Source organism: Podarcis bocagei (genome assembly GCF_964188305.1).
Source record: "Podarcis bocagei genome assembly, chromosome: 2".
Lineage (NCBI taxonomy): Eukaryota > Metazoa > Chordata > Lepidosauria > Squamata > Lacertidae > Podarcis > Podarcis bocagei.
Window position 1 is genome coordinate 65,654,581 of NC_138126.1, and position 25,187 is coordinate 65,679,767.

At 43.1% G+C, this 25,187-nt stretch overlaps 1 protein-coding gene across 1 annotated transcript in view; it reads left to right on the plus strand.

The window, feature by feature from the left end:
- Positions 1-25,187, plus strand: part of ADAM19 (ADAM metallopeptidase domain 19) — a 55,317-nt gene that overhangs the window by 16,206 nt on the left and 13,924 nt on the right. The window contains exons 4-13 of the mRNA XM_081181112.1: positions 8,068-8,146; positions 9,632-9,708; positions 13,000-13,192; positions 13,915-13,980; positions 16,707-16,778; positions 17,725-17,891; positions 20,758-20,842; positions 21,928-22,067; positions 22,717-22,894; positions 23,746-23,835. Of these exons, the coding sequence (XP_081037238.1) occupies positions 8,068-8,146; positions 9,632-9,708; positions 13,000-13,192; positions 13,915-13,980; positions 16,707-16,778; positions 17,725-17,891; positions 20,758-20,842; positions 21,928-22,067; positions 22,717-22,894; positions 23,746-23,835 (1,147 nt within the window). The remainder of the gene's footprint in view (positions 1-8,067; positions 8,147-9,631; positions 9,709-12,999; positions 13,193-13,914; positions 13,981-16,706; positions 16,779-17,724; positions 17,892-20,757; positions 20,843-21,927; positions 22,068-22,716; positions 22,895-23,745; positions 23,836-25,187) is intronic.

Genomic DNA, 25,187 nt, shown 5'->3' on the forward strand with positions numbered 1-25,187 from the left:
ATCACATTGTTGTACTACTTGTTCTCTGTAAATAAAATTGTAAATGTTTATTTAAATCCTGCCAGCGAGACCATTTCCTTCTGTTGTTTCTGCAAATTTATTGTAAAGGGTTCCCATTCTTTTTCAAAGTCACTATTGTCCTTTTCACGCAGTTTGTTGTCAGGATTTGTTATTTACATTTATCCCTTTATCCAGAAGGATGCTGATCCACTGGTACAAAATATGGATAGTCTGACTGCTGTAGACCATGCATTGGTAACCTCAAAGCTGGATTACTGCAATGCACCCTCCCTGCAAAACAAGTTTGACAAATGGAAACCAAATAATAGAGAATGATGTCTTAGATTTGACCTCTCTGTGTTGTCTCTTATGCTCCATAACTTTTTCTGCAACCACTATCATAAAGGGCCAATCCATCTTTTTTCCATCATGGGACTCAACACTACATATACAGGGTTCCCAGGTGCTCTCCCAGTATAAATATATAGATGTTTGTAAGTGCAAAGGACATGGACACATTCCCAGTTTGATGATGTCATAATAATAAATAGCCATTGTCAGGAATTACTGAGGTGGAGGAAGCTCCTGATCTGTTCCATTCACTTGCTTATTCCATTTATTCAATGGGCTAACAAGCCAAGTCATCAATTACCCTTTCACATACTCTTATAATACTTGGTTTCTGTTGCTGTGAAAACTATGCATATACAGTATCATGTGCAGCAACAGTCCCTATTGTTCAAAAGTTTTACATTAGATTGAAGGTAAATTTCTCAAATTAATCCAGACCCTTAAATTCTGAAAACTCAAAACCGTATGTTTATTTATTTGTTTGTTTGTGCTTTTGTATATTTCAGTTCTCACCTGCTTCCCTCTCCTTTCTCCTCCCCTGGAAGCTGCTCATAGTTTTTCAGTGAAGCTGATGTTGTGACTTCTTATCAGTTTTTCTCTCTTGAGCTGTACTTTCTCTCTCCTGATTTGAAATGGTCCCCATTTGCTCATTAATCTGTATTGTTGGATATCTTTAAATTATAGCTATGCTTCTGTCTTAGGTTGAAGACCTAGCCAGTGCTGACTGACATCATCTAGTGTGAATGAAAGCAAGACATGCAGTATTTTGTATCTCTTAGTTTCTGTTCATTGGAATTTCATCTTTTATTTCTCTCTTTGGACTTTGAACACATAGGAAAATAGGAGTCTACCTTATACCAAGTCAGATCTTTGGTCCATCTAGCTTAATATTATCCACACTGATTGGTAGCAGCTCTCCAAGGTTTCAGGCCAAGAACATTCCCAGTCTTGCCTGGAGATCCTGGGGATTGAATTTGGGGCTCTCTGGGGTGGTAGAGCACAAAGGATGCTCTACTGCTGAACCATGGTTATGTTCCAGTTACAGATAGGTAGCCGTGTTGGTCTGCCATAGTCAAAATAAAAAAATTCCTTCCTGTAGCACCTTAAAGACCAACTAAGTTAGTTCTTGGTATAAGCTTTCGTGTGCATGCACACTTCTTCAGATACACTGCTGGACTTCCATTTCATGCGGCTCAATGTGGTGCCTTCCATGGTTCCAGTTACAGATAGGTAGCCGTGTTGGTCTGCCATAGTCAAAATAAAAAAATTCCTTCCTGTAGCACCTTAAAGACCAACTAAGTTAGTTCTTGGTATAAGCTTTCGTGTGCATGCACACTTCTTCAGATACACTTCAGTAAGTAACTTGGTCTTTAAGGTGCTACAGGAAGGATTTTTTTTTATTTTGACCATGGTTATGTTCTTATGTACTTTTTGTTCGTCTCTTGGAACCAGAGGTAGGATAGCTCTTATGGTGGGGTGAAACAGCTTTCTCCTATGAGAGCAAAATGATGAAGTCAAGGATGGGTGTATGAATGGTGCAGATGCCAAGGAAGCCCATGCAGAGGGGACACCATTTGAGTTGTTCTTTAGGCATAAAAATATTCTGGGATGGTGCTGAGGGATTGTGCCTTTCCCTTCCTCAGTCCTTGCATCCCTCTGACCATGAGGGATAGCTCAGTCGGTAGAGCATAGGACTCTTAATCTCAGGGCTGTGGGTTTGAGCTCCACCTTGGGTGGAAGACTCCTGCACTGGAGGGGATTGGACCAGATGATCCTCGTGGTCCCTTCCAACTATGGTTCTATGATGCCATGGAGGCATGTTGGAAAGTATGGATTTATCTCTCCATTCTGGTGGAGGCTTCAGACTGATGAAATCTCCAGAAGAGCCACGCGACAAGGGAGCTGCAATGTGTGTGCCTCTGTTCCCTTGTTGCCATTCGGATGACACAATGCTCTTTTCTAACCTAATTTCCATCTGCCTCATACATAAAATATTTGACACTCCCCACCCTATACCACAAAATAGAAGCCTCTTCACTGCAGGCACTTTTGCTGATCTGCCCCATGGTGTTAAGATGGAGGATTTGTTAGGAACAATGGTATCATTGACAGAGTGGAGCCGAGCCAAGAGGGCTCTGAATAGGGCTGGAAACGAGACTTTAAGACATCTGTACATTGTGGCTGTGGGCCAGGCCCTTGCTCACTCCTTGGATCTGACCCTGCTCCTGAGGTTTGCAGCGCAATGAAAACTGGCAGCAGCTGTCCACATACAGCCTGCATCTATACTTCAGCAGGAGGACATTCAAAACTGCAGGCAGCAGCAAGCAGCCTGCACCCACAGAAGTTATTTTTTCAAAGCAAATGCTGGGTGCATGCTATGTGGGTGTATCAAGGTCAGCTTTCCCCTGCCTAGATGTAGGCCAGTTATTTTTTTCTTCTGGGTTAAGGCTGCAACCCCCCACATATTACCAATTTAAAATGGGTTGTGTGTGTGTGTGTGCTCCAGCCATTTCTGAAATCACATCAGCTTTGAAAAACAGTTCCAGTTTTGTTGTTAATCTTATCAGCAGAAGCAGCTTCCTTTCTGAAGCACTGCAGATAGAATATGAGATTGAAGCCAACAGCTGGCAAAATGCTATCAGCCCCCTACAACAGGGTTGGGCTGATGCACAAACCACTTTTTGAAATCACTGGCTGGTCAGTCTTTGTTAGAGAATAGAGCCTGATCTATGGTGCTGACATTGCTTTCCTGCCAGGTAGTCTGGATCTGGCTGATTTTTCACGACATTCACTGTCATAGTTAACTTGTATTCTTCTTTAGGGCCATTGCCTGTGATGCTGGAAAAATGATAACTGTCATATTAGTCAGCAGAACCACTTAGTGATTTTCATCCCTTTGGCAGGAAAGAAACAAAAAGTATTTTTTGGGGGGGGGGAGGCAGAGAATCTGAACCAAGTGGCTCATATTACTTTATCACAAGAGAGTATACTGGAAGTGCCTAAGATCTGCAGTAAATGCACATGTGAGTTTTAATAGCAGAGGTAAGGAGGAAGTGTTTTGTGTGTTGTGAGTCGCTTGTGAGTGATTTCTTGGGGGATCCATATTGGTGGCGTGGCCACCTGGTGGCAGGTGGGACCAAAGCCAAAAGTGGGCAGAGGCACCCATCTCTCCCTCCCCACCTCTTTTTCTCTCTTTTGTTCTCTGTGCCCTCCTCTTGCTTTGGTTCTGTGGTGGGTGGAAAGAAAAGAAGCTTCTCCTTCTTCCTGACCAGCATGAAAACCAACAGGTTGGGAAGTCATCACTGGGCAAGGGGATGGCACGGAAGAGGATGGAGCAGGGCTAAAGAAGAGAGGTCATGGCAGAAAGGCACTGGGACCTGCATCCAGTCCAGGGGTCGGCAGTTCCCCACTCCTGTTTTAGTAGGGGTGACAAATAGACATTTATTTATTTAGGCATTTTCAGAACTGCACCTTCATCTAAAACATGGACCTCAGAGACCTGTTGTACATAAAAGTCAGTCCAAATCTCTACTATATATTTGTTTAAAGAACCAAAACAATAACATCTGAGAAATAATAAACCAACAACTATTCAACGAGCAAAAGATAGAACTAATAGTTTGGAGAGGGTGAACCATGAGCCCAGATTCACATGTAATGCTATGCAAACCTATGGAAAAGTGTTGGGTCTCACGAGAACAGCACTAATGCGGCTGCAGTTTTTACTGGTGCTCATACAGGCTAAGCCATGATTTGGCTTAGTGCCAACATCTGAACCATGTCACAATCTTGTGTGTGTGTGTAATTTATAGCGCATAAAGAAAAATGTTTACCACAGCTGTTTGGGATATGAACATATTGGTCAGCATTGCAGAAACCAGACCTTCCTCTTTCAAATAAATAATAACACATGCAAAAAGTTGGCCAAATGACCTCAGAATTACATTGCTGCTCATGTGTTAGATTGCCATTTCAATGTTTGGTTTTATTTTATGTTGGATTTAACTGTAGATCCCTGCCAGGCATTTGTTTACTGTCCAGTTAAGGATGTTTTATTTTTGAATTCATAATCATGAAATGGTGTGGCTCATAGCCATTAAGTTAGCTTAACCCTGCTTATTTTGGGTCCATGGGTTTGACAATAAGAACATAAGAATTAGAAAGATCTGTTTTTGTTTTTTCAAAAAACATAGGGATTGCAAATAATCTCAAAACAACATATGTTCCAGACAGTAGGATGACCTCTGGAGGTGGGGAGTACACAGGTAGGGCTCCTTGACTGCACCATGCGCTTTCCCTCCTCTTAAATTCCTGATGTAAGAGCTGTTGTGCTGGATGGCCCATAGCCTCTAGCCATAGGAAAAATTAGAATCTGTGACTTGCCTTGTTTCAGGACTTAGCCCAATTTGTCACATGCCGGCCACATTTGTACATACTGGTAGGTCCTTCACATCTTGCCCGTACTCGTTAACCACAGCATGACACATTTAGCGTTTACTGACATTTGTGTGGTAGGCTGACAAAAAATGGAAACCAGCAAGTTACAGTAACTGAAAATTTCCATTTTGAATATTTTTATCCTGACTTTTAAAAAATAAAAATACCACATGATTACTTGTGTTTTGACTTCTCTAGAATAAGATTCATACTCAGGGCCAGGCTGGGTCATTTTGCTGCTTGAGGCAAAACCACCGCCCTCACTGTGCCCTGCCCCCGCCTTGCCACTGGGCGCCTGCCACTTGCTGTGGCTTGGCACTCACTGCCCAGCACTTGCCACTGTTGAGTGCTCAACATGTCCTGCTCCTCCACCATGGTGGCTGCGCCCCAATCCCCCAGTGGGACATAACAGTTCTATTAAGCTGCACCTGATTTTCTTGGAATATACCCTGTAAAGTGGAAATGGCAGGACTTTTAGAGCGATGGGATCTCAGTTTATCTTTGGGCCCTGGTAAATACCCACCCTCCGGAGTTAGCCTTGACCACAATAAAATTAAGTTTGCATGAGTAGGGCAAAACTCAGATTGTTGGGTTTTGTTTGCTCGGTGTAAATAACCCCAAAATTTCCTGTTTCTTTTGTAGTCTAAAGAATGGCATCATAAGTTGGGAAACAATAAGGGGAAATGGAGTGAGAGACACACAATTCGGGGAATATAAACAATATCCATTGAGCTTATAGTGCCCTTAGTGTCGCCGTACATATGCCAAGGTGCAAGTCATAACTCAGTAGCTTTGAATCTATCCTCTTTTAATCAGATGTCCAAAGATGGGAGGAGATGAAAGATTTTCAAGTAAAATGAAGTTCAAGTGAACAGGCATAGGGGTACAGTGTTCTATGTATGGGTAAGTTAGGTAATTGTAGTTCTGTGAGGATGAGGGTGGGGAAGAGGGATCTCTAAACAAAATTTTCAGCCTTACCAAACAACAATATCCAATATTTTTTGGGTGGATGCTGATAACAATATCCAAAGTCAAAGATAACTGACATACCGATAACCAAGGGCAGCTGACAACAGCTGAGTGCTTGCATATGACATTTGTCCTAATGGGCAATGAATTGTCAGGGGAGCTATAAAATCATTGCTCTTTCATGAACTGGCATATGCAAATCACCATTCATCCAAATCACAACTACCGGCATGTCCAAGTTACCAGATTCTCCTGTCAGAGGGAATGACGATTTTGTTTCAGTCTGATATATTGCTCAAATATACTTTCATATACTTGGTCTCAGCCCAGACTTAAGAACCAGGATATATACGTGTGTGTGTGTGGTGTGTGTGTGTGTGTGTGTGTGTGTGTGTGTGTGTGTGAGAGAGAGAGAGAGAGAGAGAGAGAGAGAGAGAGAGAGAGAGAGAGAGAAAGAGAGAGAGAAACTAAATGGGATAAATTTTCACAAAATTTATAAATAGAATGGGAAAAGTGGGTAAATGGGATTTTGTCTCCTCTCATAATATTAGAATGCTAGGTCCCCTGATGAAACAAAAAAAGTACTACTCCATTCAAATTCTAAAATTCCATGTGACTTCCATGTTTTTAGTTATAGTTTCATGTGTGCAATTGAACTGCCAACTTGGAAGAGCTTACACTGGTCAAACCCTTTGCATATCTGTGAGGTGCTTCCAGGAGTCACTACTTTAATTATTATTATTATTTAACCTCATCTGGGTTTACCACACCTGAAGCAAGTTTGGCACAGCCTCTCCTAAGGCCATTCCTTGATCTGAGCATATTGCTTATGTCAGTTTTCTGGAAGCTAACACAGTTTGGGTGGGGAAAATAATTGTTTCTTGCTTTCCAGACCATGACAACATAGGAGATAATAGAGAGCTTACTTTGCAGTATTTTTTGTTTAGGGTTTTTGTTTTATTGTGGTTATCTGTAGTCTGCAGTTGCAAGGCTTAGTGTTCTGTATCAGCAAAGAAGGCCAGGGAAGCCAAATTAATTTTGCTGGAGTACAGTAACGATAAAAGGTTGCCATATTAGCATTAGTTGGCTTTATTTATCTCTAGAGCACATTCAGTATACAGAGGTACTTTTAATATCGTAACCTTCTGTGAAAGACATGCAGCTAAGAGCTAACAGCTTACCCTAGGCCAGACAGTGAGCAGTACAACTTTTGAAGTTAACTTAAATGATGCAGGGGTTTAAATGATGATCCTTCTGAAGGGAGCGAAGAAAAGAGATGCATTTTCCTTTATCTCTCCTGATGACTCACAGATCATGGTGAAGTGCCAGGGGCCATTTGTCGGTGAATACCAGACTTCCTGCAAAGCCTCAAAAAGCCTATCTTTCCCCTAGTTGCATTTGTGTATTTTACTCAGCTTGATGGTACACATTGCAGGTTATTTTAGCAACACAGTGGTGTCCAGCGGAACAGGACAGCACTGCCCACTTGGCTTCCCAACATGGAACTCACTGCCAATAACCAAGAAGGAAAAGGGCAAGTCAGTGGGGAGGTCAGCGCACTGCAAATGCGCTAGATTGGCTCTGCTGCTGTGCTTGCACAGCATCAACCTCTGCCCCGCCTCACCTCTCCCTCTCGGTTACCAGCAGCAACCTCCACACTGGGAAGCAAGGTGAACAATGCCACCTCCACTCCACTCTGCCACGCCAGCTGCATCTCCAACAATATATTGTACAGACCCAAAAGAAGATTTGTTGTTGTTTAGTCGTTTAGTCGTGTCCGACTCTTCGTGACCCCATGGACCAGAGCACACCAGGCACTCCTGTCTTCCACTGCCTCCCGCAGTTTGGTCAGACTCATGTTTGTAGCTTCAAGAACACTGTCCAACCATCTCGTCCTCTGTCATCTCCTTCTCCTTGTGCCCTCCATCTTTCCCAACATCAGTGTCTTTTCCAGGGAGTCTTCTCTTCTTATGAGGTGGCCAAAGTATTGGAGTTTCAGCTTCACAATCTATCCTTCCAGTGAGCACTCAGGGCTGATTTCCTTAAGAATGGATAGGTCTGATCTTCTTAAAAAGAAGATACTGTACTTTTATTTATTTTAAAGATTTCTATTTTCTACATACAACTTTGGCAGGCCCAAATGCCACATGACAATGTTGTTGTTGTTTTAAAAAAAGCTTTTGTAAGATATTGGTGTAAGCCTTTAATGATGTATGATAGGAAGATTTCACAGAGGTGGACAGTCTAGGTAATGACATGCAAAATATAATTCTTTCCTGCTCTCTTTTGTCTCTCCTTTGTTGCTGGCAGGCACCTCTTTGCACCAGGCTATACGGAAACGCATTATACTAAGAGCGGAACTCCCCACATTGTGACTTTGAACAACACAGTAAGTATTGCGTGCCCAGCCGCAGAGTCCCCACCCCAGGGAGCCTAACTGACTAGAGGGAATAGTGAATGGAGACGACAACTGTAGGTTGTAGTTGGTTTCTCCTGTGCAGTAGGCAGAAGACCCAAGGCAGCCCAGATCAGTGCATTTACGGTAAGCAATTAACTATGGTTTGCTATGATGTGTGAACTGGGCCATACGATACAAACTGGATTGGCTCTTGTTGGCTCTTGTTCCACCCTGGCAGGTCACACTTCTTCTCAAGAAGTCCTCTTGAATCTAAAACTGGATATCCATGAGCTGGCCACTCTGCTCTTGTCCTCTGCTAAGAGGGATCTGAACGTTGGTTATATTCTCAGATCACTGCAAAGCTAGCCCTTGCCAGCTGGCTCATATACAGCAGGACCTTCTTCATGAATTAACTGAGTAGAAATGCTTTGACTGGCTGGCACTTCACCAAAACAGTGCAAAAATTCATATTGCTAATTAGATGATTAAAAAATGAAAAAGCTCATGTCTATGAGCTCATCCTTCTTGATGCTGCTTCCTCTTCCCTTCCTCTAGGCTTAAAGTTTCATAAGAAAGATTACTGTGGTGAAATTTTATTGACAATTGGGTTGTAAAGCACATTTTTCTTGCCATTTGTAATGACAGGAACCTGCTACAATAGGGCTTTATCACTTCATGCCATGTGGGTGTTTTAAAGATCTGAAAAGTAACAATGCTCCAGGAACCATTTGGAGTGAGCGGTAAAGTTCATATTGATTTCAGTGTGCTTTGGATCTGGCCTTTAGGCAGGCTTTCAAAGGAATTACGTTCAATAATACTGCAGGACTCAATAGTATTATGCCAAAATGAGAGGTTATGAGTAACTGATCTGTACTTTATTCACACCTGAATATTTCTTCATGAGATTATAGAATAGGAACATTTCATTTATCTGTTGCATTTATATTCCACCTTTCTTCCAAGAGGCTAAAGGCAACATACAAGGTACTTGCCTCCATTCTTTCCTCACAGCAAACCATAGAGATAGTGACAAGCCCAAGGTCACTCAGTGAGTTTCCAGAGATTTGAAATTGGGCCTTCTGAGTCCTAGTCCCAGCATTTTAACTGTTACACCAGACGAGCTGCTTACAGTGGTGGAATATACCTAACGAAAAGGAGACTTGAATGTATAATTGTTTTCCCCAAAATAGTACATGTACATTGCCAGATGGAAATGACAAGGTGTTTATACTCAAGCCATGTGCTTTAGCCACATCTACCCTTCTTTGGGTTTCAAAGCACCTTAGGTTTCTTTGACAATAAAGGAAAAAAGCATATGAACTATGGACTTCTCATATGCAGGGTATTTTGGGGAGCAGGTGGAGAGGAATCTATACATTTTGCTATCCTTTTCTTGCATCAACCATCAAGGGGAGTTGAGGAGGAAGAATAAATTTACAGAATAATACCTTGACAGTCTTTGTTCTGTCCTTCCAGGATCATTGCTTTTACCATGGTACTGTGAGAGAGGTAGAAGACTCAAGTGTGACACTCAGCATATGCAATGGTCTACGGTAAGGTCAAGCTCTTCCTTAAAGGTAAAGGTAAAGGGGCCCCTGACCATTAGGTCCAGTCGTGACCGACTCTGGGGTTGTGGCGCTCATCTCGCTTTATTGGCCGAGGGAGCCGGTGTACAGCTTCCGAGTCATGTGGCCAGCATGACTAAGCCGCTTCTGACGAACCAGAGCAGCACACGGAAACGCCGTTTACCTTCCCGCTTGCACTTATCTACTTGCACTTTGACATGCTTTCAAACTACTAGGTTGGCAGGAGCAGGGACCAAGCAACGGGGAGCTTACCCCGTCACGGGTATTCGAACCGCCGACCTTCTGATCGGCAAGTTCTAGGCTCTGTGGTTTAACCCACAGCGCCACCCGCGTCCAAGCTCTTCTTTACAGAATCTCAAATTAGATTAGTTCTCTGGGATCACAGGGACATTCTGATAGTCTTGTAATTCCCTATCAGACAATATGGCAATGACATGTTTTTTTAAGCCATTCATTAGTTATTTTTTAGCCATACATGGAGGAATGGTGACAGATGTTAATGGGCATTAACTATGGCAGCTGTTACACATCCATGAACACAGTCTTAACAGTGAGTTTGTAAGTGACTGTGGAGGCCAATTCTGGGTCTACACATCCTTCCCCTGTGGGGGCATAGGTTTTCAGGCAGGAGTTGATCATGGTGAGGATTTTCCAAGCATGCCTTCCTCTTAACACATTTCATCCCTTTCATCCTGAGTTTGTGTTTCTTCAAAGCCCATGACACCTTTGGTAAAGGCTGTTCTCCAACTGGAGTGTTCGCAGGCCAGTGTTTCCCAGTTGTTAGTGTTTATACTTCATTTTTTAAAGATTTGCCTTGAGAGAGTCTTTCAACCTCTTTTGTTGACCACCAGCATTACGCTTTCCAATTTTAAGTTCAGAATAGAGTAGTTGCTCTGGAAGATGATAATCAGGCATCTGAACAACATGACCAATGAAACGACTTGAACTGGACTTGGACTACTGAGCTACACACTGTTGGTAACAGAATGGTAGATTTGATTTGTTTATTTATTGCACTTATATCCTCCTCTTTTCCTACAATGGAACCCTGTGCAGCAGACATGTGGTTCCCAAGTGGTCTCCCATCCAAACACTGACCACACCTAGACCTGTGTAGCTTCAGCAAGACCATGCCCTGATCTAAGCCACTAGAACAGTTCCTATGTTGCCCCAGCTCAAACTTAGAATCAGAATCACATAATTGTAGGGTTGGAAAGGACCACAAGAGTCATCTAGTCATCTACAGTGTCATCTACAGCGCAGGAATCTTCTGCTCAACATGGGGCTCAAACCTACGACCCTGAGATTTAAGAGTCTCATGCTGTACCAACTGAACTATACCGAAACGACAAATGACATCAGTGAGGGATCCCCAGTAATGTACATTCAAAAGGAGGTTATCTGCATTAAGATTTTCACCTCCAAGCACCATTTGAAGAAATGTTCATTAGGTACTCAAGATTCTATTCCTCTGAATTCTATCTTACATCAAATCTCATCATCAATAGACTCATTTCAGTATTTTCAGTTTCCACCACATGCTTGCTTTCCTGCCTTCTTAGAATCTTATCTCTTTATCTCAGCAGATTATTCTGAATTTCTCCCTTTCAGTGCCAGCATTTTATAGCAGTCACGACATACATGCTTCTTCTGAAAAGCTGTTCTCTTCCATTTACCCCTCGCAAGAACAGAATTCTATAACATCCCATGTTAGCCACAAGTCTGTTGTACAGATACGCACATATTTATTCCACGTGAGATGATTTGACCTCCTGAAATGACAAGTTAAAGAGATTATTTTTATAAACAGGACATGGTTTCCTTTTGGTCACCTTTATTCAAAGCCATTTGAAAGCTGGGCTGTCATCCAGCCAGGAAACAGTTTTGGCCAATTTTTATTTCCCCCCAAAATCCCTCAATGACCTCAAGTCACTTTAATGTAAACAAACTGTCCAGTAGTGTAAACAAAGCAAATCCTGGCCATTTATGGCTGACATAATACACAGAGCCCACACAAAATAGGAAGCATCGCAGGTGCATGCTGGCCTACTTTCACCCCCCCCCCCATTTTCCAGTACTATATTCCTGGCTGCAAAATGACCATCTGAAACCTCATTTTTCATTTACAGTAGAGTTAGTCCATGTGCTGGCCAGTATCCTTGATGTTGTTCTAAGACCTTTCAGAATTTCTGGAGGAATACAGAAGCTAAACACTTGCATATGTTTGTACTTCTCAAGGGGGGAAGTGAGCAGGTGGGGAAGGGTGTAACGATCTCTAAGGCCAAACACTTCTTCCTTGGTACAATGCACTCAAAACAATCTCATTTGAGAAATTGTTCCCAGTCATTCTTCATAAATAATAACTGGGAGAGCAAAAACACCCAATTTTATATAGGCAATTCTCATGAAACAATACTAGTTTCCTTTGTTGAAAACAGGCCTTTCTGTAATTTCTAGTTGAAGTGATCGCAACTAAAGCCCCTTTACTGAAAATAAGTGCCCAGAGTAATAATAATAAGGTATCCTAGTGCTGACTTCTGCTAGCACAGAATATGACCCCATGTGTTATCTTACCCTTCCGTGATCTTAGGTAAAGGTAAAGGGACCCCTGACCATTAGGTCCAGTTGTGGCCGACTCTGGGGTTGTGGCGCTCATCTTGCTTTGGCCGAGGGAGCCGGCGTACAGCTTCCGGGTCATGTGGCCAGCATGACTAAGCTGCTTCTGATGAACCAGAGCAGCGCACGGAAATGCCGTTTACCTTCCTGCCGGAGTGGTACCTATTTATCTACTTGCACTTTGACATGCTTTTGAACTGCTAGGTTGGCAGGAGCAGGGACCGAGCAACGGGAGCTCACCCCGTCATGGAGATTTGAACCGCAGACCTTCTGATCGGCAAGTCCTAGGCTCTGTGGTTTAACCCACAGCGCCACCCACGTCCCTTCCGTGATCTTAGGCCTTAGCAAAATGTGCTGAAACTTTCTTTTATACAAATTCAGTAAAAAAATTATTCTCCACAACATACACCAAGCTAGGTGATTATTGGTTTGTATTCATAGAATCACTGAGTTGGAAGAGACCATGAAGGATATCTAGTGCAACTTCCTGCAAATCCATGAATCTTTTGCCCAACATGAGGCTCGAACCCATGACCCTGAGATTAAGATTAAGATGCTCAAGCGACTGAGCAATCCCAGAGGCATAATGAAGTGTAAATACTTGCCTTCCATAACTTCTGCTTTATTGATTTTGTCTTCCAGTGGCCTTATAGTCCTGAGCAACAACCTCAGTTATATCTTGGAACCACTGCCTCATAGCCATGAGCAACACTTGATCTACAGGTCTGAACATCTCAAGGTTGCCAGGGGTACCTGTGGAAACCAGCATTCAGGATCAAAGGCTATGGATTGGCTTGGAGAGTTGACAAGCCCAGCAGCGTCCAGTTATCGCAGGGTTAGTACTTCGGAATTATTCCGTTGCATCCCAGAAGACATCTGTTTTGAAAGCTTTAAGGAAAGCAATGATTCTTGCTTAAATGTTTAAAGTACTCCACTTGTATTATCTCAATAATCATGGGAACAGCAGTATAAAAAAGGCTGCATCATTATTCCAAGATTACATATGAAGGACTGAGGCTAAAAAACAGTGATTTGCCTTAGGTCCCCCCCAGGAAAATGAAGTCTGAGCTAAGAATCCATAACAGAACTTCTCCTTCCTCTTCTTTGCCCACATGCCACCTAGCCAGTGTGGTGTGGTGGTTAAGAGCGGTAGACTCGTAATCTGGTGAACCGGGTTCGCGTCTCCGCTCCTCCACATGCAGCTGCTGGGTGACCTTGGGCTAGTCACACTTCTTTGAAGTCTCTCAGCCCCACTCACCTCACAGAGTGTTTGTTGTGGGGGAGGAAGGGAAAGGAGAATGTTAGCCGCTTTGAGACTCCTTCAGGGAGTGAAAGGTGGGATATCAAATCCAAACTCTTCTTCCTCTTCTTCTTCAAATCTGAGCTGAAGAGGTGGGGTTTTCTCTTGAAATTATGAGGACTACAAACAGTTTCTAATTATTTCAGCATATGTGACATTTTTGAACCTCACAAAATGAGTACATTTTAATAAAAGTGGTTTTTGAATTTTAAAGAGCTTCATGAAACAGTTTGGGATGTGTACTTTTGCCACCATAGGTGAAGAGGGATGACCAACAGTCTATGAAATACGTGGAGCTCCTTCTAGTGGCTGATTATGCAGAGGTAAGAGGGACGTGGATTTATACCAGATCCAGAATCAAACCCAGGATAGACAGTTCAGGGCCAAACTACTTATTACACGTGAGATCAATGATCAGACCTTCTGGTGATTTGTCTTTTTACTTAAAAGGAGCTGTAGGGGGATCCTGCATCCATATCCCCATCCCTTTTGGTGTTAATAGTAACTTTGGAGGCTGCTTTAAAGTAAAAATACAGAAAATTATGACACAAAATCAAAATATCCTGCGTGATATGTTAATTGGACCTGGTGAGCTACCAAAAATAGCAAAACAGGAATGTTTTGTCTTGGATTGTTTTATTTGATGTTTTAATGTGTTTTAAAATGCTTTGATATTTTTTCTCAGAAATACAAAGCGGTATAGAAATAAAATGAGTATGATTTATGTGCTTTTTCCAAACCTGATTTAACAATGCTCCTTATCCCAGATCTGTGTAATTCTCTTCTCCTGTTCTCTTAGCTACAGACCCTTCTGCTGAAACATGTAGCAAAGGATCAAACTGTATTGAGAGCACTCATATATTTCATATTGTGTATGTTAGCAACTGACAGAAATGTAAAAACATCCTGTCTGCATGTGCCTGGAATCTGTTTCTAATCATTGACCTGGAGCTAGTTGGGTCTTTGTCTTGTTAACCAACCCCAAGAGCATTAGGTCATTCTCGCATCTTTTATTTTAATGGCTTTTTTTCCTGGCACACTCTTCTCCTAAGATTTCATCGCTGCTCATATAATTTATGTCGGGGTAACCTGATCCTCTCTGTATAACTGGATCTCTTCATAACTGTTGTTTTCCCACTTGCAATTTTACAATTGATGTAAAGGGCACATTTCCCCTGTTGTGACATATCTGTGTGTCTGCACACATGCACATACACACAAGGCTTCCATTATGCTAGAGTTTGTGTCTCTGAATTCTCTATGCATAAATATCATGCATAACTATTGTGTTTAGTTAATCACAACTAGTGCCATTTGGATTTTACAATCAAAACTGCAATCCCACTTGGGCCAAATTGTTCCAAGCAGAGTAGACAAACCACTGCATTTTTCTCAGCCTCAGACAGTGGTGGGGTACCTCTGGCCCACTGATCTAACTTGTAGACCTGGCAGGTCTGTTCACTTGCTCAAGTCATGGCCCCCTGCCCTACAAATATGGTGCCAAGTGTGAGGCAGGAAAGGATGTGACTACCTGTCAAAATCAGGGTTTGGAGCAGTGTTTCTCAAGCTTGAGTCCTCAGCTGTGGTTGGACTACAAATCCCATCATCCCTAGCTAGCAGGACCAGTGGTCAAGGTTGATGGGAGTTGTAGTCCATCCACAGCTAGTGACCTGAGTTCAAGAAACACTGCTCTAGAGGCACTATTAATCAGCTTGTCATTGACACCTGCAAAACTCCCTGCCTATGCTATTGTGGTTGAATTTCAAATTGTGCAGGCAAAGGAGAACATTTCACCTGGTGATATTGTAATGTCAGGTGATTGACAGGTAGGCACTGAGAAGCTGAGCAGGTGGTGTGAGAAAAATAACATTCTGGGTTTTCTAGTTGTTTTCGCACCCTCCTTTTACTAGACAAAGTGAATACAGAAATACATAAGGAGACATCAGAAAGAAAAATAGGCAACCTTTTCCCCAATCACGCCCTAAAAGGGGGGGAAATCCATTTCACAAAACAGACCCACAAATGGTCGTTGCTTGGATCAAGCAACCTATGTTCAGTTAACAGACAATATTTTAAGGGACATGCACATCACACCCATTTTTGGGTGGCGTTTTTTTGCAGACACCACAAAGCAGAAGCTACATCTGCTCTGCGGTGTCTGCAAAAACCAGCACGGCAATTTATGGAGGTTGCTATGCAAACATCTGGATGGGATAAGTTGCCCCGAGGCTAGTGTGGGTGATGCAACCAGCAGAGCTTGAGGGACAGGGATTAGAACACTAATTACTAGATAGCATGCTGTGCATATGAGGAGAATACAACTAATCCTGCCAAAAACTTATAGGTGGCATTTCAGGATAATGTAACAACTGTGTTCGGTCATGTAGGACAGAGAGATTGTCCTCTTTTTAAAATTACAAATAGCCTGATACAGAGGAATACTCAACACTGGTTAGTGGGCAGTCAGCTGCAGCAAGAAACCATTAGCATCTATGCCATCTGGACTGTACTTTCATGAGCCCCACTAATCTGTCAGGGGTGAGAGGTGACACTAATTCTGCTAGGACAGGCAGGGTGACCAGAAGAGTTTCTAGGCTCTGCTGTGCTAAGAGCTGGTTTTGATTTCGGTGCCATTCTGATGTTGCTATGTAAGCCACATCATAAGGGCTGTGTACCTCCATAAGGGCTGTTCACCCTTTCCATTTCTAAAATTAGAGATTATTACAGCAGTGCCTGAAATGCACAAAGGTGCCTGAAATGTGCTCCAAAAATTTGACCATATAAAGACTATGCTGAACTTTTTATCTAAAGAATTCAAAAAATTATTTAAGTGTTTTCTGGAAGCGCAGAGTCCAAGGAAATTATTAAAGCTTGTAAATGTTCGTGGGATAAATTGAAATGCGAGTTTCAAATCCCTGGTAGTTGGGCAGTAAAAACAGGCAGCTCCCCTAGTGAGTCAGGGTCAGAATCTCAAAGGAATAAATTTCACAGAGTTAGGAATGGCAGTGATATTTTATGGAATAATTCTGAAATGCTTTTCCCTCCCCAGTTTCAGAAGCATAATTATGATCTTCAAGCAACCAAAAATAAGTTACTGGAGGCTGCCAATTATGTAGATAAGGTGAGACCAAATAGCTACGTTTTATGAGAAAACTGCTTTTATTTTTTCAAAGAAAGATGCCAAATGCTAAGGACTTAACTACATGCTTATAAGTGAATATTCGCTTTTTAAAAAATGAGAAAAGAGTTTGGGGAGTTTCATTTGTTGTTAAAAAAAAATGGTGTGTGTGGGGGGGAAGGGTTAACTTTCACCCCTCCCATCATTCCAACTTTCATCCCAAGGTCGCTGTTCTCCTGTGAAGTTCCAAATGTGTATTTGAATAATTTTAGTAGTAGCTTTAAGAAAGATATGAAACTTAAGATAAACCAATAATTAGTTAATTTAAGATAAAAGTGTGTATTGGCCACAAATAATATATAAATGAAATAAGGAATGGACGGGAGGTTGGGTCTATAGTCTAAGGAGCACTTTTTGCTTTATTGATTTGTAATTAATATTGTCTTTGTTACTGTTTTGTTTGTGTTCTTGTTTTGTTTTTCCCTTTTTTGGTGTATCAAATAATAATAATAATAATAATAATAATAATAATAATAATAATAATACAAATGTGTATTTCAGAGGACAAATTTGTTGTATGGGGGAAAGCCACTGCAGGAGACATTTGAAGGAGAAAAATGATTGGCATGTGAAAAGATTAAGAACCTAACCCTATGCTGTTTTTTTCTTTACATCCCCTCTCCTCCCAACTGCTTTTCCAAATATTTAAGCAATCAGTGGCAAATTCTGAGCATTTGCATGCAATGTCTAGTACAGCTTTAAGAATCACAAAGAATTCAGTTCCAACTTTTGCTGCATGTTTTATGTACATTTATTTCCCAAGGAGAGCTAGGTAAGGAAGAATGCGGTGTACTGTCTTTTAGGAAGATGTAACTCACATTGGAGCTATAATATGGTAGAAACAGAGGCATGTGATTAACTCCAGCTCTTCTTTTCTCCAACCTCTTAGTTTTACAAATCTCTGAACATACGAGTTGCTCTGGTTGGGCTTGAGGTTTGGAATGACCACAATAAGTGTGACATCTCTGAGAACCCACATTCGACCCTGTGGTCTTTTCTTGCTTGGAGGCGTAAGCTGCTTATGTACAAAAAGCACGACAATGCCCAGCTAATCACGTAAGTTGTTTTTATAGGAATAATATGACCGCTGCTCCAAGTTCTCTAGTTACTAAATGTGAACTGGTACTGTTCTATGGAACTGTGTTGATACTAGTCACACTTTGGCTGTGTGCCCCCCTCCCTGGTATAAAGGACCAAATGCAGATCCTGTTTCAAAAATACCTGCAACAACTTTCATGTCTTGCCAACCCCTTCTGTAGAAGATTTGCATTGGTTCGTATTGACTTACCTTGCAAGCTGCAAGGTAAAGGTAAAGGGACCCCTGACCATTAGGTCCAGTCATGACCGACTCTGGGGTTGCGGTGCTCATCTTGCTTTACTGTCCGAGGGAGCCGGCATTTGTCCACAGACAGCTTCTGGGTCATGTGGCCAGCATGACGAAGCCACTTCTGGCAAACCAGAGCAGCTCACGGAAACACCGTTTACCTTCCCGCCAGAGTAGTACCTATTTATCTACTTGCACTTTGTTTTGTTTTTTTAATAAATTTTTATTAGGTTTTCACATTTTACATTGACATCACAAACACACAAAGACAAAGACAAACATGCATAGTTTCAAATCCTTGCTTTCTTAACCACATTCTCTGACTTCCCCGCGCCACCCCTTCATACATCCTAATTCCAATAGTTGGCTCAGCAAGTTCTTACTTTCATCTTCAAAATATTATTATAGTCCTTTTTTTAACTTAGTTCTTCTTAATTAACCAATTTTAACTTATACATCAATTATAATCTTAACATCTTTTCCTAAGGTCGACCTAAGTTCCCTTCCACAAATTTCCCAATTTTAAGTATTAGTTACTAAACACACTAAAGTTAAATATCATAAAATTCTCCTCCTTTTGGATTCAGAAGCTCTCACCCTCCCTCTTTCCCAGTTTCGATCCCCAAAAGATGTCCACAATATCAGTTCTTAGCCTGGATTTCTCACGTCCGAGGCCTTCAAGTCCCCATCAGTCCCTCTCCGCCGATTTTGTTGGTAGTCCTTTATGTTGGTCATCGGGTCTCGAAGGAGCTCTTTCCCAATAGGATGCAAGTTTCTTCCAACCAGTCCTCCATATTCCAAAAGGGAGCCCCAATCGTATTTCTTGCTTCTTTTAAGTCCCAGTGTTCCAAATGTCCCAAAGGCTTCCCCTTTCATCTTGAACAAATTTGCCATCCGTAATTCTTCCAATCCCCCCATAAAGGGATCACTCCCTACTTCATACTCAATTTCAGTCCAAATTCTCATAATCCAAATCTTATTTTCTTTGTAATCCACAATTTCCTTGTTTTCTTTGTATTCCACAATTGTAGGCTTCTGGTTGGCCCTTTCCACCAGCAATATTTCCGCTCCTCCTTCTCTCTCCTCTAGTCCTGAAAATATCTCTTCTGATTCAGCTGCAGAGTTGTTTTTTTGTCAAGTCCTTAACACAGTCAGCAGGATTATTTACTTTAGCATTCAAGGTCACAAGTTTTGTAGCCATAGCTGTGTTCTGGTCTTGTAGCATTCCCACGAGAAAGAACATTTTTTCTAACTCTGCTTGTCATTTTCCATCTGCAGCCATTGTAATGTCTCAGAATCCCCCCTAGAGGGATTCTGGTTACTTAGTATTCCTTCTCCAACAGTCAGTAACTTTATTTATTTATTTCTTCTTTGTTTCCAACAACTTAAGATCAAATGTAACTCATTCAGTCTCAAAGATAGTAAATAACCGATTTTTCTAGCTTTAAAAGCTCGTTTGACAGCTCCTTTGACAGCTGTCAAACTCCTTGCGTCTCCTCAAGAGCCTCACTCACGGATCGCTCCCGGATCCGGGGGGGGGGGTTTCACATCAACTTCTAAAATTCCGTTCTCATCCTCCAGCACAAAGCTTCTAATGCCAATCGTGAAATTAATAACTTTTGACTCACGAAGAGATATGTAGTCCACCTTAGTTGTCCAATTCTTGCTTTAAGTATCTGCAGAAAGGGGGAGCGGACTTCCTTTTAGCACTCCCCCGATCGTTCCAAATTCACGAAAAAAGAGATTTTTAAATCCAAATTCCTTACTACTCACGGGTAGTAGTCCGGCCATGGCTCGTGGCTTCACTCCACTGTGAGCAGTCTACTCACAGCACCGCGCCGCTCTCCGCACCCTCTCCAAAGCCTTTAAAAAGGCTTCTTTGTGGGTTGGGGGGGCTCAAATGGTGCCCGCCGAGTCACCAAGTCCACAGGCTTGCGCGCCTGTGGTTTCTGAGGGTCCCCGCGTCGCCGCCGCGGCAGGACCCGTCCTCAGTAGAGCCGATTCCCTCCGGAGCTCAGAGGGAATCCGCCATTGACCGATCGCGCTAACCCGGAAGTCCTATCTACTTGCACTTTGATGTTCTTTTGAACTGCTAGGTTGGCAGGAGCAGGGACCGAGCAACGGGAGCTCACCCTGGCACGGGGATTCGAACCGCCGACCTTCCGATCGGCAAGCCCTAGGTTCTGTGGTTTAACCCACAGTGCCACCCGCGTCTGTAATGCAAGCTGCAAGCTTAGGCTTAATTTCCAGATTTGCCTCTAAAATGTAACTGCATTCCCAAAACCAATTTAAAAGGCTGTGGTTTGTGTGAATCCTTTAATGTTTGCAGTGTTTAATGAACCACTGGAATCATTGCTGCTTTTTGGAACGGTGCTGGGGTATAGCAGGGTGGTAGTGAGATCAGGGCAGAGTGGGAACACCTACTGTATGTGGTGACCCTACCAGAGCACTGCACAGCCCCAACCTCGCTGCCACCCAGCCCTGTCTAGGTTTGCTTGCAGTGATGGCAGTGGAGAAAGGGCAGCACAGACTCCTATGGAATGCTGGGCACTTTGACAAGCAGCTCTTCTCTGCAACGTCTCTCCAAATCTGTTTCAGTGGGATGTCCTTCCACGGTACTACAATTGGCTTAGCCCCCTTGATGGCCATGTGTTCTGTCTACCAGTCTGGAGGAGTGAATATGGTAAGCTTCATAAACTTGAGAAAGAACACAACCCTCCAGGAAGTTGCTGTGCACAAGATCTGGTGAAATGAGTAGCAGCACAGCATCCCACACTTCCACTGGATACTTCCCGTATTGTTTTGTGCCTGATGAAACCACCATCCAGAGAATGCTAGGTCACAAGTTAACATTGCTTGGTGGTAATTCAGGAGACTACCCCTTGCCCCAAGAGCACTCCTTGAGATGACATGTGACCCTATCACAGATTCCTGTGATCATCGTCCCAGTAAACTAGATTTGCAGTTTTATGTACACTTACCTGGGAGTACCACTGAGCACGGTGAAATTTATTTCTGAGTAGATATGCATGGGATCTTAGCTTAAACCATATATGGGGCACATGTTATCTTCCAGCTGCTGTTGGACTCCAGTTCTCAGGGCATCCCTAAGAGGGCTTGTGGCAAATGACATTGTCTGCACCCACCCCTCACCCACAATTCCTTCATCTTCTCCCTGCTTATGCCGCCCATCCTCTTAATTGTGATGGCAGTGGCACCCCTTTCCCCACCTCACTTCTTGTTTTGTCTTCTGCTGCTGCAGCAGCAGCTGCCCCTCTGTCCCCCTGGTTTACATTCCCCTGCTTTTTCTGCCACTTTAGTGCCACCAAGGCCCTCTGCTCCCAACCTGCCTTGCTATAGGAACGAAGGAGGTGAAGAGTCTCACTGGGTGGATGGAAGGCAGCAGGGTTGTTGGTACCTAGTACCTATCAGAGTGTGGAGCCTGGGATGGTTCCTCCAGTTTGCCCCCTTCCCAAGGATGTTGCCCTGCCAACTCCGGTCATCCCTGTCCAGGATATGCTGAAATGGTGGGAGTTGGGAGTCCCAACAGCAACTGGAGGGGCACAGGTTCCTGATATCTGGCTTGAGTCTGAGGGTAGTTCTTCCCAGGAATGTTGCACAGCTGAGGAAGAGGAGAGCATCTTCCACCCATGCTACACTGGGCGTTTTGATGGACAGGCCCGTCTCCTGAGCCAGATAATACATATTACTGTTCATAATGTGCTGCATGGTATACTGACTCTCACCTTTGATTCCTTGCCTGGGCAGGATCACTCTGAAAATGCCATTGGAGTTGCTGCCACCATGGCCCATGAGATGGGCCATAACTTTGGCATGAGCCACGATGCGGCTGGCTGCTGTATGGCCAGCGCTAGAGATGGAGGTTGCATCATGGCTGCTGCGACAGGGTGAGGTGGCTCTTCTCATTGTTTGGTAAAAACATGCTACGAACTGGGTTGCATAAGAGTGCTTTCCTTTATTTGCAACTGGTTTGAGGAAGGAGCTTTAATCTGAATTATAACTTGATCAAGGACTCATCCACACTTCTGAGAGGTTTTCTGCTTGCTCTGTGCTTTCTAGCCATGAGCCAAAGTGGTTTTCTGTTTGCCCCACCACTTTCCTGCTGAATCAGAACAAACATCAATCCACGGAAAACCTGATTGGTGTTTGCTCCGATTCAGCATTAAAGAGCCAGTTTTTCTGGGGGAAAGCAACAAGACAGATGGAACAGTGAACAAGCCCAAATATAAATCTACCCACCATGTTTTTCACTCTCTCAGAGGTCAGGAAAGTTCTAACACTCTAGCACTTAAAGTTCAGTGATAAAATGAAACAGCACTCCCCGCCCCCCGAATATTTGGTACAGGACGGATTCCTGCTTAAACGCAAAAAGGGCAATTCTGTTGTGCCTGCCTTTCACTTGACACAGTAATAATATACTGATAGGGAAAGGAAGCATTGTTCTCTGGTGGTTTCTAGTAACAAAATATTTTCTTGTGTCACTGTAATGCATTCCTTCACAATCCATTCAAAACAATGTGCCCTCCTTGCTTGCAGGGACCCATTCCCCAGGGTATTCAACAGATGCAATATGAAGGAGCTGGACAGGTACTTGCAGTCTGGTGGAGGGATGTGTCTTTACAATATGCCAGATACCAAGACCTTATACGGAGGACAGAGATGCGGAAATGGCTACCTGGAGGAAGGGGAGGAGTGTGATTGTGGAGAAGAAGAGGTAACTCTCGTTGGACTTATTTCATGATCAAAGGGGTCACTGGCACGACTTTCTCTTATCCATGTTACAACAACTTTTAAAAACTAAAACATCGGCTTCAACATAAGCAGAGAAAATGGAATTATGTTACAGTGACATATCAGCAACACAAACATTCTCTGTAAACCTGGAATAGTTCTGCCTCTGTCCCACTCCCACCCCCATAGAATGATTACTGCGCTGTTTGTAATTCCAAATCCCCTTTGCAACTAAAGAACCAAGAGTCTTGTGGCATCTGGAAGACAATTTTTCTTGTGAGAAAAGCACAAAACTAGACTAGATGCACAATCTCATGGGAAGCGATTCAGCAATGAAATAAATGAATGGCAATGATAATAAGGATAACATTCTGATCCAAATTTATGTGAGAATTGCTGCAGTTTGATAATTCTGGCAGCTCCCAAGCACATCATGGAGGTAGTGATACAGTTAGAAATGTGCTTGGAGCTCACTCCAGATTAATTAAAATAAAAAAATTCCTTCCAGTAGCACCTTAAAGACCAACTAAGTTAGTTCTTGGTATGAGCTTTCGTGTGCATGCACACTTCTTCTGAAGAAAGCTCATACCAAGAACTAACTTAGTTGGTCTTTAAGGTGCTACTGGAAGGAATTTTTTTTATTTTGACTATGGCAGACCAACACGGCTACCTATCTGTGTCCAGATTAATTGTTGTGTGTGTGGTTTAAAGACCAATTGCACATGTAGTTACAACCTTACAACCTGCCCTGGAAAGCAGCCCAATCCTCCCTGGTGTTTTTTTGTCTGCCCTGTAAACACAGCACGTGTCTTGTTTCTTCCTCCTCTCCCTTAGGAATGTAATAATCCTTGTTGCAATGCCTCTAATTGCTCTCTGAAGCCTGGTGCTGAGTGTGCCCATGGAACTTGCTGTCACCTCTGCAAGGTGGGGTTACTTGGTTCCTCTCTGTACAGCACAACAAATAAAGGTTTGCTTTTCTGTTTATAGGACAATAACTGAGAAGGAGAGGGAGGGAGACTGTGACCTTGTTCTGTCTGGGGCTGGTTTGCATGTTAGATACACACTTCTTTTAGGAAACCCAGGTAAAAAAGTACTCCACTTTAAATGGAAGAACACATGCATAGCACTTTCAATGGTAAACTGGGCACAGGGGTTAAAATATGTGGCTTTCCTTATAGTAAACACAGAAACAGCAAACCAAGTGATCAAGCCCCACTTTTGCAGTCACTGCAGGGGAGACCTGGTCATTTAAATATGCACAAACTGCTCACTTTTGACAATGCCACAAGTGTATTTTGCTAGCATCAGGCTGGATTTTTATTGAAATGCCTTCTGTTACTGCTGGACAGAAATCTACAAGTGTCTGTGTGCCTAGGCCAGACTGTGAAAAAGCCACCTATTTTCTTGGCTTGTGGGAAACCTACTCCTCAGCCCCAGCCCCCAGCCCCCACCCCGCCAGCTGTTTTGGCTTATACTGGTGCCGCCTTGTGATTATGGGAAATAGCAACTGCAAGTGGATGGCTTGTCTTTCAAAGCAGGCAACTGGCTGGTGTGGGGCCTCCCTGCTCGATTCTATTACCAGTTATTGATATTTCTTTTTCTGCGCTGCGGGCGCCTCAATGCTAGGGAGACAAAACATGTACTTGGGCACACAGAGGCTGTTTTCCAGGGGGATTAAACTGCCTTGTATCTCACTTAATAGCTTTCTGTTCTGCTTTACACTACCCAAATTCCTTTGCCAGCCAACTGACTGATAAAACTGTAGCGGTAGGCTCGGGTGGGGTGCAGATGCCTGTGTCTCATTTTACGTCTCAGTTTTCCTAGGCAAGTGTAGTTAAAACAGTCTTGGTATGTTAACTGCTTCCATGCTCCTCTCCAAATGCCAACTTCCATTAGAATCAGGTGCCTGGTGCAACCCAGTCAGATGGGCGGCACATCATCATCATCATCACCATTGCACATGTTGGCTCTGTTTGTGGCCAATTTATCAGGTCCAGTCGTTCTCCAAGCAAGTTCCATCTTTTTGCAGACAACTGCAACATTTTAATCCTCTCCATCAGTTTCAGGGAATTCTTTGTCTTCCAGATGTTGCTGAACTACAACTCCCATCAGCCACAGCCAGCATGGCCAGGGATGATGGGAGTTGGAATCCATCAGCATCTGGAATGCCAAAGGTTCCCTACACCTGCTCTACATGGTGTCAGCTGCCTACAAGGCTGACAATCACTGCACTTTAAAGCAGTCACCGTAGCCCTGATGATGGTGAGAAGCAGCTG